The sequence below is a fragment of the Anoplophora glabripennis genome, unplaced genomic scaffold, assembly GCF_000390285.2.
Source record: "Anoplophora glabripennis isolate ALB-LARVAE unplaced genomic scaffold, Agla_2.0 scaffold66, whole genome shotgun sequence".
NCBI classification, from domain to species: Eukaryota; Metazoa; Arthropoda; class Insecta; order Coleoptera; family Cerambycidae; genus Anoplophora; species Anoplophora glabripennis.
In genome coordinates, this window is record NW_019416742.1 from 1,411,033 (window position 1) to 1,430,495 (window position 19,463).

At 32.1% G+C, this 19,463-nt stretch overlaps 1 protein-coding gene across 3 annotated transcripts in view; it reads left to right on the forward strand.

Annotated features, from left to right (window-relative positions):
• LOC108917944 (clustered mitochondria protein homolog) overlaps positions 1-19,365 on the forward strand; it is a 53,868-nt gene extending 34,503 nt beyond the window's left edge. Inside the window, exons 8-18 of one of the 3 annotated variants that reach the window (XM_018724761.2) lie at positions 284-496; positions 553-727; positions 817-1,188; positions 1,242-1,447; positions 7,695-7,901; positions 7,953-8,051; positions 8,109-8,720; positions 11,459-11,584; positions 11,665-11,880; positions 13,564-13,772; positions 13,830-13,938. In XM_018724761.2, coding sequence (XP_018580277.1) covers positions 284-496; positions 553-727; positions 817-1,188; positions 1,242-1,447; positions 7,695-7,901; positions 7,953-8,051; positions 8,109-8,720; positions 11,459-11,584; positions 11,665-11,880; positions 13,564-13,772; positions 13,830-13,938 — 2,544 coding nt within the window. Of the gene's footprint in view, positions 1-283; positions 497-552; positions 728-816; positions 1,189-1,241; positions 1,448-7,694; positions 7,902-7,952; positions 8,721-11,458; positions 11,585-11,664; positions 11,881-13,563; positions 13,773-13,829 lie in introns of all 3 variants that reach the window. The other 2 variants (XM_018724759.2, XM_018724760.2) reach the window with 2 other exon arrangements.
• Positions 19,366-19,463: the final 98 nt, after the last annotated feature.

The following is a 19,463-nucleotide window of genomic DNA, read 5'->3' on the forward strand; positions in this document are numbered from 1 at the left end:
TAAGTGGCGCCCTCTATGAGCAATGCTGAAATTACAACACGCATCTTATTCGTCGCCTAAAAAAATATAGTTTCACAAATTTTCAAGTTCCTAACCTACATATTTTCAGAATAATCGCAAAAAAACGATTTAAAATTTTAACTTTCAACACCCTGTATTTCCGAAACTATCAACTTTCGGATAAGGCATGTTTGCGCCAATGGTCACCATTTCACATGTAGTATCTTCAGCTTTCGACTTTCCCATTGTTAATGAATCACCCTGTATAGATAATTTTTTTTAGCGGAATGATCTGCAAGGTGTTAGGGTATACAGTGCAGTAGACCTACCTGGTCTCTACACTCTTGGCACTGTTGTTATTGATTACAGAGGATACAGAGTTACCGCTCAGTCCATTATACCTGGAATACTTGAGCGAGAGCAGGAACAGTCTGTTGTCTATGGCTCCATAGATTTTGGAAAAACTGTTTTATCGCACCTTAAATACTTGGACCTGGTAAGCAACCGATGTCTTCTATTGTAAGGATTTAACTTGGAGCGTCTAATTTTTAGCTGAATAAGGCGGGTCAGCAATTGAAAATTTTACCACATCATGTGTTTAACGACAAAAGCGAGGCTGTGGAATTATGCTCAAGTGTGGAGTGCAAAGGAATTATCGGTAACGACGGGAGACATTATATTTTGGACCTGCTGCGCACATTTCCTCCAGATGTTAACTTCCTGAAATGTTTGTACCTTTTCATTCTATAATTTGTTTACTATGAATAAATACAGATGTTACTTTCTTCATTGAAAATTTTAATATCTATTTTGTAGTGGAAGACGAAGAATTAAGCAAAGAAGTAAAGATGCTGGGGTTCCCCATCGAGCATAAACACAAGCTGTGCTGTCTTAGGCAAGAATTAATAGACAGTTTCGTTGACTCGCGTTACATGATGTTCATCAAATATGCAGCCTATCACTTGCAACAATTGAACTTACGTAAAAATGAAGAAAAATTAAGTAATGCCAAAGCAATCACGGATAAGCCGGAGGTTAATGATAAAGAAGAAACGAAATCTAGCATAGAGGAAAACAGTAAGGATGAAACTACGGAAAAGGATGATAAAGAAGAAAAGAAAAGCCAAATGGAAGACGCCGAAGCCAAAAAAATTGTGGAGAGTATCACGGACGGTAGCAAATTGGAGCGTAAGTGTCTTCACGTAATTGTTTTTATACTTTACTTATTATTATTTTTGTAGTAGAAGAGAGCACGAAGAATATTGTGAAGACAGCTTCAATCGCAGTAGGTTCCTTGAAGGATACAGAATTTGATATCAGATTTAATCCGGATGTTTATTCTCCTGGCATCAAACACTGCGAAAACTTGGATCCACCGATAATAAAACAGAGGCAGTTGGTTAAAGATGCGGCAGAATTTTTGTTGACGGTTCAGATACCCACTTTCGTAAGTTTATATTGTTATATTTTAATGTTTATTTGATTGATTTTTTATTAATTGTTATTTACTGTCATATTCGATTTCCATTCTGTGCAAAAAACGGAGAGAAAGGGCGATGAAATTTTTTATTTAAAGTTATTACACCAGATCACACAATTTGAGGAAATTTACACATTAGAACGGTTTTTTAAATAACTGTAAAGACAAAATTTTGTAATTCGAATGGACATAAACAATTCCAGTTTATACACAGTCCGGCTATTAAGTTTTAGGACTGATGATGTGGTGAAGTGCGTGGCACTATCAATGTGCAGACAACGGAACTAATAGGCAAAAACACAGGGTTAAAAGGAACTATGACGGTCAAGAAATTTTATTTCATGAATCGTCAAAGGGTCATTTTACATGAAAAAACCGCGGAGTGCTATTAAATTAGAGGGTGGAAATTGGAGATAGGGGTGAAAATGCCTCCCTTTTAATTTTTTAATTGTAGATCGAAAACGAAGCAAAATTTTGGTATAGTTCATAGGAGAAATTATTTAGACAATTGATTTTCTCATCGAAATAGCTTATTTAAAAAATTTAAAAGGGAAATTTTATGCAAAAAAATTAATAAACAATTTGAAAAAAAAAAGCAAAAAAATTCGATTTTCTGATTTTTTTTACTTTTTTGCCTCTAGATTTTTTTTGGGTAAAGATAGGTACAGGCGTTGCTTCATAGAAAAAAAAGTAGATACCATTTTCTTCAAAATAAGAGCTTGTAAAGTGTTTTTGGATGAAAATTGACTGATACACGACCACTCAAACTTAGCCAATTTTTCGATTTTCGTCGCATTTACCCTTATACAGCTTTAATTCTCATCTTTTGCAAAAAAGGAAGGAAATTAGACATTCAAGGATTTTCATCATATGACTTGTTCGAAGGGTCATTAAAAATGAAAAAACCGCTGGGTGCTATTAAATTAGAGGGTTGAAATGGAAGATAGGGGGTGAAAAAGCACTTTTGCTGTTTTTTAAATATATCACGAAAACGAAGCGACATTTTGGTATAGTTCATAGGAAAAATTTTCTCATTTTTTTAGGAATTTCTCATCGAAATGGCTTATTTAAAAAATGTAAAAGGAAAGTTTTATGCAGAAAATCATTATTAAACAATTTTAAAGAAAGCAAAAAATAAAAAAAATATATTTTTTTTACTTTTTTAATAAAATAATTTTGTAAAAACTTGAGAATTTATGTACAATAAATAATGTATTTAATAATAATTTTAGATTAGATATACAGGGTGCTCATAATTAAAAAAAAAACACGAAAATACTCAAGAGAGATGTACCATTATTTATTATTTTACACAACATTTTTATAAAACAAATCTGTTTATAATATCAAATAATGTCCTAATACAAATTTTAAAATCAAAATTTCAATTCTGACTTTTACTCTATATTATTATGTATAGCTACTTCCCACCTCAAAAATTTAAATTTTGATTTTAAAATTTGTATTAGGACTTTATTTGATGTTATAAACAGATTTATTTTATAAAAATGTTGAGTAAAATAATAAATAATGGTTCTTCTCTCTTGAGTATTTTTGTGTTTTTTTTTTTAATTTAGGAGCACCCTGTATATCTAATCTAAGATGTTTGTATATAAAGGTTGAAAACCATTAACTATTTTATAAATAAAAACCATGCTTAAATAGTACAATTGTTGTGCTACTGTTAACCACTGTAAAGTATCTAATACAATACAAATAGGTGTATATCGATTACAATGTGGTATGATTCTAATGGCCCTGTTTTGAAGTTAAACATAGGTCACTGTGGCACAATAATCTAAATGGGGCTGAATTATATATTGTAACAAATAATCCTACTAAACATTGAAAATTTATTTGCTATGTGAGAGAAAAAATACAAATTCTTCGAGATTTTTTTTTGGTAATATATTCTGCATGATTATTAAAAGATAAGCTGTTATCTATAATGGATCCTAAATACTTAAATGCATCCACAATTTCTATATTTTCACCTTCCACTTTTATGACTACTTGATCAATATTTACGTGTTTATGCTTATAACTAGTTGTTAAAACCATATCTTTTGTTTTTTTCACATTCAATTTAAGTTTTTTTATTTTCAAATAATTTTCAATTTTATCCAAAACCCTATTAATCAAAAAAATTGCTTGATTTAAATTTTGATGTGATACGTATATTAAAGTATCATCGGCAAAAAGGTTAATAGCGTTATTTTGTACCACATAATTAACATCATTAAAGTATAAAAAGAAGTGGTCCCAAAACACTGCCTTGAGGCACCCCAAATTCGATAATTATTACATTTGAAATGGATGAACCAATTCTAGTTACTTGTTTTCTTCTACTTAAATAATCATCAAACCATTTTAAAACAGTATATCTTCAGTAGTTCTGGTTTCACTCAATATTATAATGGATGAATTATAATAGACATTGGTTTATTATACATGATTTATTTGCTACGAAACTTTGACTATTTACATAAATTATATCTTGATTTAATTGAATCATCAACTAGTTTTTTGAATGGGTTATTTTATTGTTTATATATTTTATTGTTTTAGAATCATCACCATTTGCAATAATTTGCTCTAATTTATTTTTAATATGGACATGATGTTCTCTCTGTGCTTTTGTTTGATCACTCACCCATATATTTTAATCCCAGGAACTTTAATACTTTTCTTAGCCTTTAGAACATTTATTGCATCTTCAGCACAATTAAAAGTAACTTTGAATGGACGATCTCTAGATGGGTTATATTTTCCCAACCGAAATACTTTTATATTATCTTTGGTTAATAATATCTTTATGAATGTCATTAACTGCATCAATATTTTGTTTATTTCTTTCCAAACACGTTTTTCGTTGAGATTCCCTAACATTAAATATATTTACATTTGACCTGCAATTTAGCCTATCCAACATCTCCGTAATAATGTTTTTCTGACAATTAATATCAGTAATTGTTAATGAACTATTTGTTTTTGAAGTATTAAGGTCAGATTGAAAATCATTAATTTTCTGTATAAGGACAGGGACTTGAGATAAACCCTTTTCACAATTGTTTTTTTAAAGACATGCATTTTATTTCAGATGCAGTCAACTCGGAGCATACATTACAAATTGGTCATTTTTAGTTTCATCATTATTACATTTTGAACATTTTGAAAACTCACTAAGCCAGTCCTGTCTGAATTTCACAAAGAGTCTTTACTATCTTTTAATTTTTTGCTACTTTAAATATGATAACTTTTTCCTTTTTTCTTCTTTTTAACTCCAACCAAAACACCAATATAAAGTTTCAGATGCACTTATTTCATTACCAACATTAATATAATACAACCACAAAAAAATCACCATCAAACCACAGCTCAACTGTATTAGGTAAATATAAGTATCACTACAAGCCCATCGGAAATTTTCAAGGGGTCATTTGACCCAGCATGAATTACTTACCACATATAACACATAACACATATAACAATAACTTTGGAAACTATGCCATCAATTCTTGTTGGTACAGGTGAGTACAAAGGTAAGCTAAACCTATCCATCAAGGGGGGGGGGGGGGGGTTGGCAAAACATTTTTATACGGCATTTCTAAAGTATATAGGTTATACAACAAAATGAACCTCGACCTAATGCCATACAAAAATAGCAATACCCGAAGCTAGGAGAATTTTTCATTTTCCGAAAATTGGTGGCCCGGGTTTTGGTGAAATATTTTGGTGCAAGTTTTGGATCGATACATAAATTTTTAAGCGACGCCGTACGTACTTGGTGATACAGGGGTTAGGAATACAGGGTGGAACCCTCTATTTGTAAGTAGCATATGAGGGTGATTTCAACCAACATCAAATTCACTAATTTTAATTCTATTTTATAAAATAATGACATTTTTGGCCAAGCTGTACATTTTTCATGAAACATGTGCTTACTATAGGAAAATGAATTTCACTCTGAAAAGTAGGATTTCACGGTGAAAAATTTTTGTACCGCATTAATATATTTTGTTAATAATAACAACAACAATAATCAACAAAAACAAAATTCCTTACAAAAAAATGGTTCTAAATAGTTTGAAATATATTTTTGCAAATAAGTATTACTTGCAAGAATTGATTTTATTTTTACTACTACTTTCTAATTAATACAAATTATTTACTACTGTACGGCCTTTCTATAATAAGACTTTCAATATCATATAGAAATATTTTTCAGTAATGCCATACATATTTGTTGATACAGGAGTGAGTTCTGACACTTATGGTTTTTGATCATTGAAAAATGGTCAGCATTGCTGCTAAAACATTATTTAAGATGTAATAATTTTTAAGTAATATGCTGTTGAAAAAACAGGTCGACATAAAAATTATTAATTTTATTTTGAAAAGCTTATATGTATATATTAATTTTTTTTTTCACAAGTACATTAGTAAAAATGTTTCAAAATCCAAAAAATTATTAAAAAATCAAGAAAAAAATTTCATCAGAATATTTTTAAAAAATTGGAATTATTTTTATTTTAAAATTAAAATCACCGCTTCGAGATTCTAGCTGGCCATCGAAACATCTTCTTTCTCTGTCTCTTTTTTCTTTTCGGCATGTATATTTTTTGTGTGTTTTCATGTTTATAACCGACAATTTTAAAGTTGTTTTTGTAACAAATGCACTTTCAAATTATTTTTACTAATTTTAAACATATATTGTATGCCAATGGCTTCATCACAATTTTGGCAAAAATAAATTGTTCAAACAATTGTAACAGAAGTTGCAAATATGCATATGGAGGGTACTGTTACTTCAAAACATATATTATGTCACTGTTTTAAATGTAAGTATTTATATAGGAATTTTCATGAATATCGAGTTAAAATTAATTGTTTATTATTATATTTATTTAAAAATAATACTTTCTTGCACATCATTAAGTTTTTAAATTTCTCAAAATATTTTCTCGATTCTCTATATACAATTTTTTTTTTACTTAAAGACAATGGCTATCATAATTTCTACGGCATAAATTAAATTTCTCTTGAAATTAGAATAAAACTCATTTTGGACTTGAACAATATCGGAGAATTGTTCCAACGAATATGTACGGCATTGCAATTTTCATTCTTTATATTATATTTCTGATGAAAATTTGTAAAAGCCGTATAGTTATTAATGACCTAAAAATGTAGTAAAAATTTAATGAAAAATATTATCAGCTATGTAAAATCCACTAGTTAAAAATGTACTGCATTGGTTTTTTTATATTTTTTTACTTATGAAAAATCAATTACAACCATAATAGTTTGAATATAACATTTTTGGTTTATAACAAGGAATTTTCAAAATATTGTAAATTTTCACAAAGTTAAATAATCATGTGCAATCGATGCCGTACATTTTTCAATGACTTGAAACAATGGGGGCTAAAATAGAGGGTTGCACCCTGCATTTCTAACCCCTGGATCAGCAGATACGTACTAAAAAAGTTATCTACGTATCAATCCGAAACTTGCAGTATAAATGCCGTACTGTAGTAAATCTCCAAAAACTGGGCCAAAATTTTCAGAAAATCAAAAATTTTCCTCCTGGATTGCTATTTTTGTATGGCATTAGGTCGAGGTTCATTTTTTTTGTATAACCTATATACTTTAGAAATGCCGTACAAAAATGTTTTGCCGAAAACCATTCCCCCTTGGTGGACAGGTTTAGCTTACCTGTGTACTCACCTGTACCAACAAGAATTGACGGCATAGTTTCTAAAGTAATTGTTATATGTAGTAGTATTGATTTATAAATCATTCATGCTGGGTCAAATGATGGTTTCCGATGGGCTTGTAGTCTATAACCAAATAGTTGCGTAGGTATTATTTTTTATAAAATCTGAATGTAAATCTTACTCATGAACATCAGTTTTTCTATATTGTAAATGCAACAAAAAATTTCCATATGCATTTAGTTGTTTCACCTTGAAAATTTAAAAAATGTTGCCTGCGGCGCTTTTTTTTACATTCTTATCTCACCAATTCACAATGTCATGAGCCGCCACTAGCATACAGTAATCAGGTTCAGTCTTAAAGCCGATAAAACGGCCACGGAAACTAACAAAAACATCAAAGCTGTACGCTCTGCGCTGAAGTTCAAGTCGATTAATCGTACACAGAGTGCACAGCTTCGATGTTTTCGTTTGTTAAAGAATTATTTTCCTTCCAGATTAGGGACTGCTTGGACCATTCCTCAGCTCCCATGGATGGTTTTACACTATCAGAAGCCATGCATAATAGAGGAATTAACATTAGATACCTCGGAAAAGTTACCAATCTGTTAGCCAAAGTGAAACAGCTGGAATATTTGCATAGCATTGCAGCTTCCGAATTACTGTTACGTTCAGCGAAACACATATTTACCGTTTACTTACAGGTAATCCGTAACGAATTCATCAAATATCCGTATTAAAACGTTGTGTTTTAGGGATGCGAGATGATGAATTTGGCGGTAGCAATCACCCACTTTTTGAACTGTTTTTTGTACTCGGGTCCTGTAACAAATCCTTCGCAGGGACAAGATGAGGTAGGTGTCGCAATTTATACCGGAAAATACTTTTTTACATTTGAATTTACTTTTCAGAACAAAAATAATAAAAAGAGGAACAAACGGCGTGGTCGGGTTAACCCTCTGTCCTGCAACGACAATAACGAATGGGCCACTCTTACCCCAAAATCATTATGGAACCAACTGAAAACGGAACTAAAACAGTACTTTGACTACGAATTGCTCTCCAATGACATTGAGACAACTTTGGAGACTTATTCCTTGCAAAAGATCTCCCTCCTAAGGTCCTTCTGTTTGAAAACCGGAATTCAGATATTATTGAGGGACTACAACTTTGAATCGAAGAACAAACTTATCTTTTACGAGGAAGATATAGTAAATATATTCCCCATAGTTAAACATATTAACCCGAGGGCTACCGATGCCTACAATTTCTACACGACGGGGCAGAACAAGATCCAGCAGGGTTATCTGAAGGACGGTTACGAACTCATCAGCGAAGCTCTCAATCTGTTGAATAACGTGTACGGGGCCATGCACCCAGAAATCGCTCAGTGCTTAAGAATGATCGCACGCTTGAACTATATCATGGGGGAACATGGAGAGGCGATGGCTTACCAGCAGAAAGCTGTGCTGATGTCTGAGAGGGTGAACGGTATCGATCACCCGTATACGATCACAGAATATGTAAGTATTGCAAATAATTTAAAATAATATTCACCGGATTTAAATTCACTTCATATGTCAATTTGTATCAATACAATTTAATGCACTTACTGCGGTCTTTATATTTAATGTTTTAAAATATCGCAAAGTTATGTTTTTTTTAATGCAATGTAAAGTTTATAAAAACAGATAACAGTAACGCCTCGGTCGCTAGTGACCAAACAACAAATGTTATAGAAACCTGTTTAGGTGGGTATGTGTAGGTTGATTACGGCTACATTTTAAAAATATTTTGAAATATACAGAGTATCCAGGAAAAGCGTACCATATCAAAGTTATGTTTTTTTAAAAGGAACACCCAGTATTTTAATGCATTTTTGAAAGCACCGTAAAAAATAGGTGAACTTTATTAAAGGTTCTGCATACCTAGGACTTATAGATTGTGAGATATTTCAATTTTAGTGAAAATGCAGGCATAGCGTAGAAATTTAATGTTAGCAATAAAAAAATAATTTTAAGAAAGCAGAATTGTAGGGTCTATTTTAGATCCTTGAAGTTATAAATTGTTATATTTGTCGTCACTTAGTATTATACAGGGTGTTCAAAAAACTGCTGAATACTTTTCGCAACTTTAAACAGCAATAACTTGGTTATTTTAAATGGAACACCCAGTATATTTTTACTTTGGGAGTTGGGAAATTTAAAACTCTTTCAAACTGTGTATAGGTTCCCTATACCTATCTCTAACGGTATTGGAGATATTTGTGCCGTTTCGTTTTTTTTATCGATTTTTTTTGAAAGATGTATGCAGATATGTGTTTATCGAGGTCTTTACTGAATTGGTTTGGGTTCTTCTTGATGACGTCTTTTTAAATATAAAAATAGAAATAGAAATAAATAGAAAAATGTGAATGCAATTAGATGGTGCACCTGCACATTTTTCATATTCAGTGAGAAATTATATAAATCGATAATTAAGTAATAAATGAGTAGGTAGGAATGGCCCATGTCAGTGGTTACCACAGGTGTCCAAACCTCTCGTAATGGATTTCTTTGTTTCGGGCTGTATAAAAAATCTTGTACACAGTGTTCCACCTACTACTTGCGATGATATGAAGGGAAGAATTAGATAGGCATTTGCCACAATCACCCCAAATATTCTAAGGAATGTGAGAATATCATTTGAAGATAGAATAAGATTATGTATTCAAGAGAATGGTTATCAATTCGAACATCTACTAAAATTTTTCTTTGTTTCTTCTAAAAGTAAAATTTTCTTTAATAAATATTTTTCATGTTCATAAATAATTCAGTTACTTACTACAAACATATTTATACAGAATTAATAATTTTTTATAATTATTCTGCTTATAAAATAATATTTTTTATTAGAAAGCTTTTTTGAATATTGTCATGATAATGATAAAAGGAAATTTTACTTTTACAAGAAACAAAGAAAAATTTTAATTGATGTTCGAATTGATAACCATTCTCTTGAATACAGCATCTTATTATATCTTCAAATGATATTCTCACGCAAATGCATATCTAATCCTCCCCTTTAATATCATCGCAAGTAGTAGGTGGAACATTGTGTACAAGATTTTTTATATAGCTCGCAACAAATAAGTCCATTACGGTGAGTTCTGGACTCCTACGTGTCCACTGACATGCTCCATTCCTACTTATCCATTTGTTACTAAATTTTCGATTTAAATAATTTCTCACTGAATATGAAAAATTTGCAGGTGCGCCATCTAATTGTATCCTCATTTTTCTCAATATATTTAATGAGACGACATCAAGAAGAACCCAAACCAATTCACTAAAGACCTCGATAAAGACACGTGGATACATCTTACAAAAAAATCGATAAAAAAGGAAACGGCACAAATATCTCCAATACCGTTAGAGATAGCTATAGGGAACCTATACACAGTTTGAAAGAGTTTTAAATTTCCCAACTCCCAAAGTAAAAATATACTGGGTGTTCCATTTAAAATAACCAAGTTATTGCTGTTTAAAGTTGAGAGAAGTATTCAGCAGTTTTTTTAACACTCTGTATAATACTAAGTGACGACAAATATAACAATTTATAACTTCAAGGATCTAAAATAGACCCTCCAAAGCTGCTTCCTTAAAATTATTTTTTTATTGCTAATATTAAATTTCTACGCTATGCCTGCATTTTCACTAAAATTGAAATATCTCACAAACCGTAAGTCCTAGGTATGCAGAGCGTTTAATATAGTTCACCTATTTTTTTACGGTGCTTTCAAAAATACAGGGTGTTCCATTTAAAAAAACATAACTTTAATATGGTACGCTTTTCCTGGACACCCTGTATATCTCAAAATATTTTTAAAATGTAGCCGTAATCAACCTACACATACCCACCTATACAGGTTTCTGTAACATTTGCCGTTTGGTCACTAACGACCGAGGCGTTACTGGTGGCCCATCCTGCATAAAAGTTAAAAATAACATTTTAATTAAAAATCATTTAAAATTTAAGTACCGTCGTGGCTTCTTTTTGGATTAATTCTTGTGTTTATTATCCTAACATTTTTTCTTTGACAAATTAGTGGTTTTATTGGTTATGGATTTTGGTTCTATTCATTGTTTTAATAATGGCTTCTATAATACGTTTGAAGTGAAAATTGAAATTTTTTTAATTTACGGGGAATGTCGACGAAGTGCAGCCGCAGCATCTTGTTTATACACAAAAAAATTGTGTTAAATCATCCGACACGTTTTAGGCTCATCTGGCTTTATACTGTTTTGCGAACAGCCAAGTTAGCACTTCCCTGAAGTTGTTGTACAGGGCAAGGTATCTAGCCGTTATTGTATGTGGGGAAAATCATCCCGAAGTTGCCTTGTTAGATGTAAGTAAGATTTAATTTCTCCCAATTACAATATTAGTCGTCCATGTATAAAACGCACTTCCCTGTTTTTTTTTTTTCAGAGCAATATTAGTTTAATTCTTCACGCGGTAGGAGAATATGAATTATCGTTACGCTTCCTGGAAAAGGCCTTAGCACTGAATATTAAATATTACGGGGCCAAATCGCTGAAGGTCGCGGTCAGCTACCACTTAGTTGCTAGGACACAAAGTTGTATGGGTAACTTTAGGTCAGCGTTAAACAATGAAAAAGAAGCTTATGCTATTTATAAGCAACAGGTAATCAAACGCCTCCGTGACGCAATATTAAATAACACAACTACACAAAAAATAAAAAGTTGTCTACTTTTCATGCGACATATGTTATCTGTTGTATTTTTGCCTCCTGATCACGAATCCGGTGTCGGAAGTGAGCTATCACATCTCAGGAATTTCCTAACCTCAAAAAATAGGTCAAAAATAGCAAAAATTCACGAAAAAGTGCTTGGAAAAATACAGAAAATTTTTTTTCCTACATTCAAATGTTCACTTATATGGTTAAGATCCCGCCGAACGTGAATCCGCGGTCAGAATTGATGGTTCTTTTTTTCTAACCTCAAAAAAAAATCGAGTCAATCAAGGTCAGATTCACGAATTTTCAAAAAATAACAGGTTCGCGCCAAATTTGGTGTACGGGGGTTTTCGGGGTCGCTGATCGCGGGTCCGAGGTCAATTTTGCAAAATTCAAGATGGCAGATTCAAGATGGCCGAACGAATTTTTAAAAAATAACACATTTGCGTCAAATTTGGTATACTGGGGTTTTCGGGATTACTGATGACGGATTCGAGGCTAATTATGCAAAATTCAAGATGGCGGATCCAAGATGGCCGAACAAATTTTCAAAGAATAGCGTTTGCGCCAAATTTGTTATACGGGGGTTTTCGGGGTCGCTGATCACGGATTCGAGGTCAATTTTGCAAAATTCAAGATGACAGGTCCAAGATGGCCGAACAAATTTTTAAAAAATAACACATTTGCGTCAAATTTGGTATACTGGTGTTTTCGAGGTCGCTGATCACGGATCCGAGGTTAATTTTGCAAAATTCAAGATGGCGGATCCCAGATGGCCGAACAAATTTTCAAAGAATAACGTTCGTGCCAAATTTTTTATAGATGGGATTTTGTGGTCGCTGATCACAGATCCGAGGTCAGTTTTGCAAATTTCAAGATGACGGATCCAAGATGGCCGACCAAATTTAAAAAAAATAACACATTCACATCAAATTTGATATACCTGGGTTTTCGGAGCCGCAGTTTGTAATATTTTTCTTTACTTTATAACCTGTGTACCCAATCATGTTTTCAGCATCTTTTTTTTTTCGGCTATATCTTGTTCTTTTTTCTGTAAAAGATCTATTAACGGGTTTTCTGACGAATCTCAGGTTATAAAGTACATAGGTAATTGATTAAATTTTTAAAAACTAATTTTGTAAATCTGATCTCGGATTCGTGATCAGTGACCCCAAAATTTAGTCGGCCATGTTAGATCTGCCATCTTGAATTTTGCAAAATTGACCTCGAATCCGTGACCAGCGACCCGGAAAACCCTCGTATACCAAATTTGGCGCGAATCTGTTCTTTTTTGAAAATTTGTGATATCTGAACCATTTTTTTTAGGTTAGAAAAAGAACCATCAATTCTGACCGCGGATTCACATTCGGTGGGGTCTTAACCATATAAATGAACATTTGAATATAGAAAAAAAAAAAAAAAATTGTATTTTTCCTAGCACTTTTCCGTGAATTTTTGCTATTTTTGACCTGTTTTTTCAGGTTAGGAAATTCTTGTGATCAATTCTGACACCGGATTCATGATCAGGAGGCAAAAATACTACGGATAACATATGTCGCATGAAAAGTACAGACAACTTTTCTTTTTTTGTGTGGCTGTGTAATTAATTTCAATCTGAATTCTTAAAATAGCTGGGAGAGAACCATGAAAAAACCAAAGAATCCTCGGAATGTTTGAAGCATCTTACGCAACAAGCCGTTGTGCTGCAAAAGAAAATGAACGAGATATACACAGGTAAAAACGGAGCCTCACTGCCGCCGATACAAATTCAGCCACCTTCAATGGGATCCGTACTAGATATGCTTAATGTTATAAATGGAATATTATTTGTACAAATAAGGTAAAGGCGGTAACCTTAACTTTTTTTAAATTTTTAATTGGGTACATTTGTTTTCAGTCAGGAGGATATTGAAAACTTTAAGGCTGAAATTGAGAAGAGACAGTTAAGTGAGGAATCTGAAGACCAAGAACAAAAAGCGGCGGTACCGGAAGCCATCAAAAGTTAAGAATGATTTTAAATCGTATGTAACTGTAAAAGGTAGAGTCGAATAGGGTAGTATCTTCCGGTGTTATTTTTTATATCGTCAGCAACAGGCATCTTCGTGAAATTGTGCTAGTCAGTTTAAGTGCAAGGGACAATAACACAATGTTCAAATTTGTTATTTTGATGCAGTCTTTGCAAATGAAAGTCGATTTCGAAATTTGTTGCTATTTTTCTATACAAAAAATTCTGGATGTGTTCCACCTAATATAATTTTTTCCTTAGAAATCAGTCTATGTGTTGTGTGGCTGATCAGAAACTGTGAGAGCATAGCAGTGATAACTTGTGGGCAATAATGGTCTTGTATTTATTGTTTGTTTTCGCTTTATATTCCAGATCATGACGAAGCCCATTGATCTCCTCTTTCTCCCTCTGCAGCCTTATTTCCTCTTCACGTTGTCGAATCTTAGCGATCCTTTCCGCTTTCTCTTTATTTATACTGGTCGAATTCCTGCCTCTCTTTGACACGCCTCTCGGTGTTCAACTGGAATTCGCTTATTTCAGTCAACTGTCTTTCCTCCTTCATTGGTTTGAACGGCTTCTTTTTTAGAATTGTGGCTGGTCTAGCTTTGAACTGAGTTGATACGTTCTCCTAAATTAAATGCGCCATAAACCAGAATAGAAGAATTGCTCCTAAAAGTAGAGGATGTCTTGAGGACTTAAATAAACCAAAGTTACTTCATTTAGTCTCCGAAGGGCATCAAAGAATTTATCTATACAGGATGTTGCAAAATGTTGTTCAGAGGATTTTAGAGCAATTTTATATCCAAATATACGAACAAAATTCTTATAAACCTAGGTCCGCAAATGCTTTGTTTTCGAAATAGAGGGTGTCAAAAAAAAATTGAAAAATGTTTTTTTATTGATAATTTTTAAGTTTTTCATTGGAAATCGTTTATATTTGGGTCATTTATTTCTCCATAGTGACAGCGTATGTTATTTTTCAGTGACAGTCGCCAACTATGTTATTTTAGTATGTAATGATTTTATAGATATATTAGGCCGATTTTTAAAAATCTTCAATAGCTTGAAAGCTGCTCGCTAAATGACAAATGTGCCTTTTTGCTCTAAAATAAATGTGGTTCCTAAAAATAAAGTAAAAACCAGTAGAAAAACCAATGGTGTAGACTTTCTGGTCAAAAATCAATAAACACTCTCCCATATCCCCTGACGGATCTGAAATGCAATCAATTATACCAAATTATAACGTACGTATCATAAATGTATTGACCCAAATTTAAAAGATTTCCAATGAAAAAGTGGTGTCAGTTAAATTGTCTGAAATTTTGATACGTTGCAGCTGTTAACCTGCCAATCAAAAGTCTCCATTGGCGCAATATCCAAAAGTTTTATAGTTTTCGTGTTACGTTGACTTCAGGGCAATAACTCTGTATTCGAAACCTAAGTCGAAAACTATGAACTTTTGAATATTGCGCCAATGGAGACTTTCGATCGGCAGGTTAACAGCTGTAACGTATCAAAATTTCAGCCAATTTAACTGAAACCACTTTTTCATAAGAAAAGTGCAGGGTCCTTTAGAAATTATCAATAAAAAACATGTTTTTTTATTTTTTTTCACCCTCTAATTCGAAAACGGAGGATTTGAGGACCTACGTTTATAGGAATTTTTTTTTCATATTTTTGGATGTAGAATCTGCTCTAGAATTATCTGAACAACATTTTGCAACACCCGTATATTCAGAGTATTCTTATATATTCGCACAGCATTCCTATGCGTTTCGTTGTATGCCAGTGTATTCTCACTATATTTTGATGTATTCCCAACGTATGCTGATCATAAGACACTGTTTCAATCTAGTCAATCAGTCCTTGAATTTTGCTTATTTACATTAATAGAAGGTTAGGAAATCTTTTAGTTTACAACTGTGACTGCCTAACCCTTATTTACACAGTATATCCCTTGTATATGGAACTACTGCAGATTTTTTTTGTCCGAATAATGATTTTAAACTTATTTCTATCCAAAGTTGCATCATATCAAAGAACTCTAAAATGCTCTATTCCATTTATGAAATGAAATTCAAGATCAAAATATTAAAAAAGCAAGTGGCTTGGCTTTTAGTACTTTAAGAACATAAACCAAATGTAAAGTTGGCAACAACAATTCCGGAGCCATTCGGTTTCGAGGAAAGAGATCAGCTGATGTTTAAGAAAAAAGAGGAATTTATAAAGAGGGTTATAGAAGAGGAAAAAATGGGAGCAGAATTTCATGCTCGTCCTATTCCAAAAGTTATACTGAAATCTGCCAAAAGTAACTAGTTTAAAGCATTCGGATCCTTCCGACATAAACTGCGAGCTCACGGAAAGTGACAATTTCAAAATAATTCATCGACTGTTTATTATTTATTTTTAACAGTCATTTAGTTCAGTGTAGATTAAGTGATTTTTATGAAGAAATGATCTATAAGCCCTCAAATTGTACTCTGACTATGGTTTATTCCCATTTATTTTAACGTCTTTCTATTTATTCTTGGTCGTTACAATATTTTTTATTCCAACATATTCTGTTTCATTTTATTCTTATGTGTTCCAACTAGTAATATGATTTACTCCGTCATATTTCTATGTATTCCAACTGTATTCTGATGCACCCCCAATACATCCTGATATATTCACACAGTATTCCATGTATTCGCACAGTATTCCTATGCATTCGGCCAGTATTTCCGTGTATTCACACAGCATTCTTATGTATTCCCACATTATTCTGTTGTATCAACACAGTATTCCAATGTGTTCCCACCGTATTCTTATCAAAACCGTGATTCAAGCAAAGACTTAGCCAGTCCTAGTTTGCCCTGCATATGTTAAATATTGAAAAAAGGTTAATTATTTACGGTTTTATCTGCCAGCATAGTGTATTATTATATTTTGAATTTGAGCACAGCAAAAATGTTTGCACACTTGCTTTTTTAGAATTTTGATGTTGAATTTCATTTCATGAATGGAATAGAGCGTTTTAGAGTTCTTTGATATGATGCAACTTTGGATAGAAATAAGTTTAAAATCAGTATTCTGACAAAAAAAAATCTGTAGTAGTTCCATATAGAAGGAATATACTATGTAAATAAGGGTTAGACAGTCACAGTTGTAAACTAAAAGATTTCCTAACCTTCTATTAATGTAAATAAGCAAAATTCAAGGACCGATTGACTAGATTGGAACAGTGTCTTATGATCAGCATACGGTGGGAATACATCAGAATATAGTGAGAATACATTGGCATACAATGAAACGCATAGGAATGCTGTGTGAATATATAAGAATACTCTGAATATACGGGTGTTGCAAAATGTTGTTCAGATAGTTCTAGAGCAGATTCTACATCCAAAAATACGAAAAAAAAGTCCTGAAGAATTATCTGAACAACATTTTGCAACACCCGTATATTCAGAGTATTCTTATATATATCATTGTATGCCAATGTTTTCTCACTATATTCTGATGTATTCCCAACGTATGCTGATCAAAAGACACTGTTTCAATCTAGTCAATCAGTCCTTGAATTTTGCTTATTTACATTAATAGGTTAGGAAATCTTTTAGTTTACAACTGTGATTGTCTAACTTTTATTTACACAGTATATTGCTTGTATGTATATGGAACTACTACAGATTTTTTTTGTCGGAATAATGATTTTAAACTTATTTCTATCCATATCAAAGAACCCTAAAACACTATATTTCATTTATAAAATGAAAAAGATCAAAATATTAAAAAGCAAGTGACCAAAATATTTGAAATAAGCCACCTAAAATGACTAGTTAATATTAGCAAACTCGCTTTGTAAATCTGTAGCTATATGATATTTTAACAAAGCTCCATAATGCAGGTATCCACGAATGGAGTTAAAAAGAGGTACAACTATTTTTCATTTTATGGAAAAGAGTCATTCCGGTAAAAAAAGATTGCCGTGATCAAATTCAGAATTCAATAATACAATATGCTGCCAGATAAAAACGTAAATAGCTCACATTTTTTCAATATTTAACATGTGCTGGGTGAACTAGGGACTTGAATCAGTTTTGATAAGAATACGGTGGGAACACATTGGAATACTGTGTTGATACATCAAAATACTGTGGGAATATATAAGAATGTTGTGCAAATACACGGGAATACTGGTCGAATGCATAGGAATACTGTGCGAATACACGGAATACTGTGCGAATACACGGAATACTGTGAGAATATATCAGGATGTATTGGGGCTGCATCAGAATACAGTTGGAATACATAGAAATATGACGGAATAAATCATATTACTAGTTGGAACACATTGGAATAAAATGAAAGATAAAATATGATGGAATGTTTTATGTTGGAATAAAAAATACTGTAACGACCAAGAATACATAGACAGACGTCAAAATAAATGGGTATTCCCATTTATTACCACAGTCAGAGTACATTTTGAGGGCTTATAGATCATTTCACTTAATCTACACTGAACTAAATGAATGTTAACAATAAATAATAAACAGTCGTTGAATTATTTTGAAATTGTCACTTACCGTAAGCTTGCAGTTTATGTCCGAAGGATCCGAACGCTTTAAACTAGAGTTACTTTTGGCAGATTTCAGTATAATTTTTGGAATAAGACGAGCATGAAATTCTGCTGATATTTTTTCGTCTTCTATAACCTTCTTTATAAATTCCTCTTTTTTCTTAAACATCAGCCGAACTCTTTCCTCGAAACTTAATGGCTTCGGAATCGTTGTTGCCAATTTTACATTTGGTTTATGTTCTCAAAGTACTAAAAGCCAAGCTTGAAAATAATATATTTTAACTGTGGCTATAAAAAGAAAACAGTATGTTTATAAGTGGCTTCTCTATTATTTGTTCCAATTATTGGTCTTATGTATTGGAACATTTAAGTTCTACCTGTTAAGGTCATGTGTTAATTAGATATGATAAAATGGGATGTACTTAAATATTGGAGCGCTGTATATTTTATTTGCACACTTGTTTTTAGCTGATGCTGCCAATTATTGTTTTATGATTGATATCTAAATAACTTTTACCGCAAGTGTTACTGTCCCTCATATTCTTTATGTTCTGACCTTTTGTTAGAACTACTTGTATATGTGATTTAAACGATCGGTCATGGAAAGTTACCCCAGCAGATTATACTATGACCGATACTAAATGGTTATTCAAAAAATTTTTGTTAATGTTACCAAATTTGCTGTTATGATTTTCAGGTTGTATATTAAATATAATGTAGACTGTAAGACTTTTGGTATATGGTCAATATGCGTGTTGCTGAAAAAAATGTTGGCACTGTATTGGGAAGTGCAGTTTTCTATAATAGTTAAATTTTTTTGTAATCAGGATTTTGTTATTAAGTAAATAAATTTGATTACATATTTGTAGTTATTTTTTTAACTTATATTTCCAAAATAAATTGTGATTTAACACAAACGATAATATATGTATATTTTGCTACTGGTCTTCATAATTCAATGC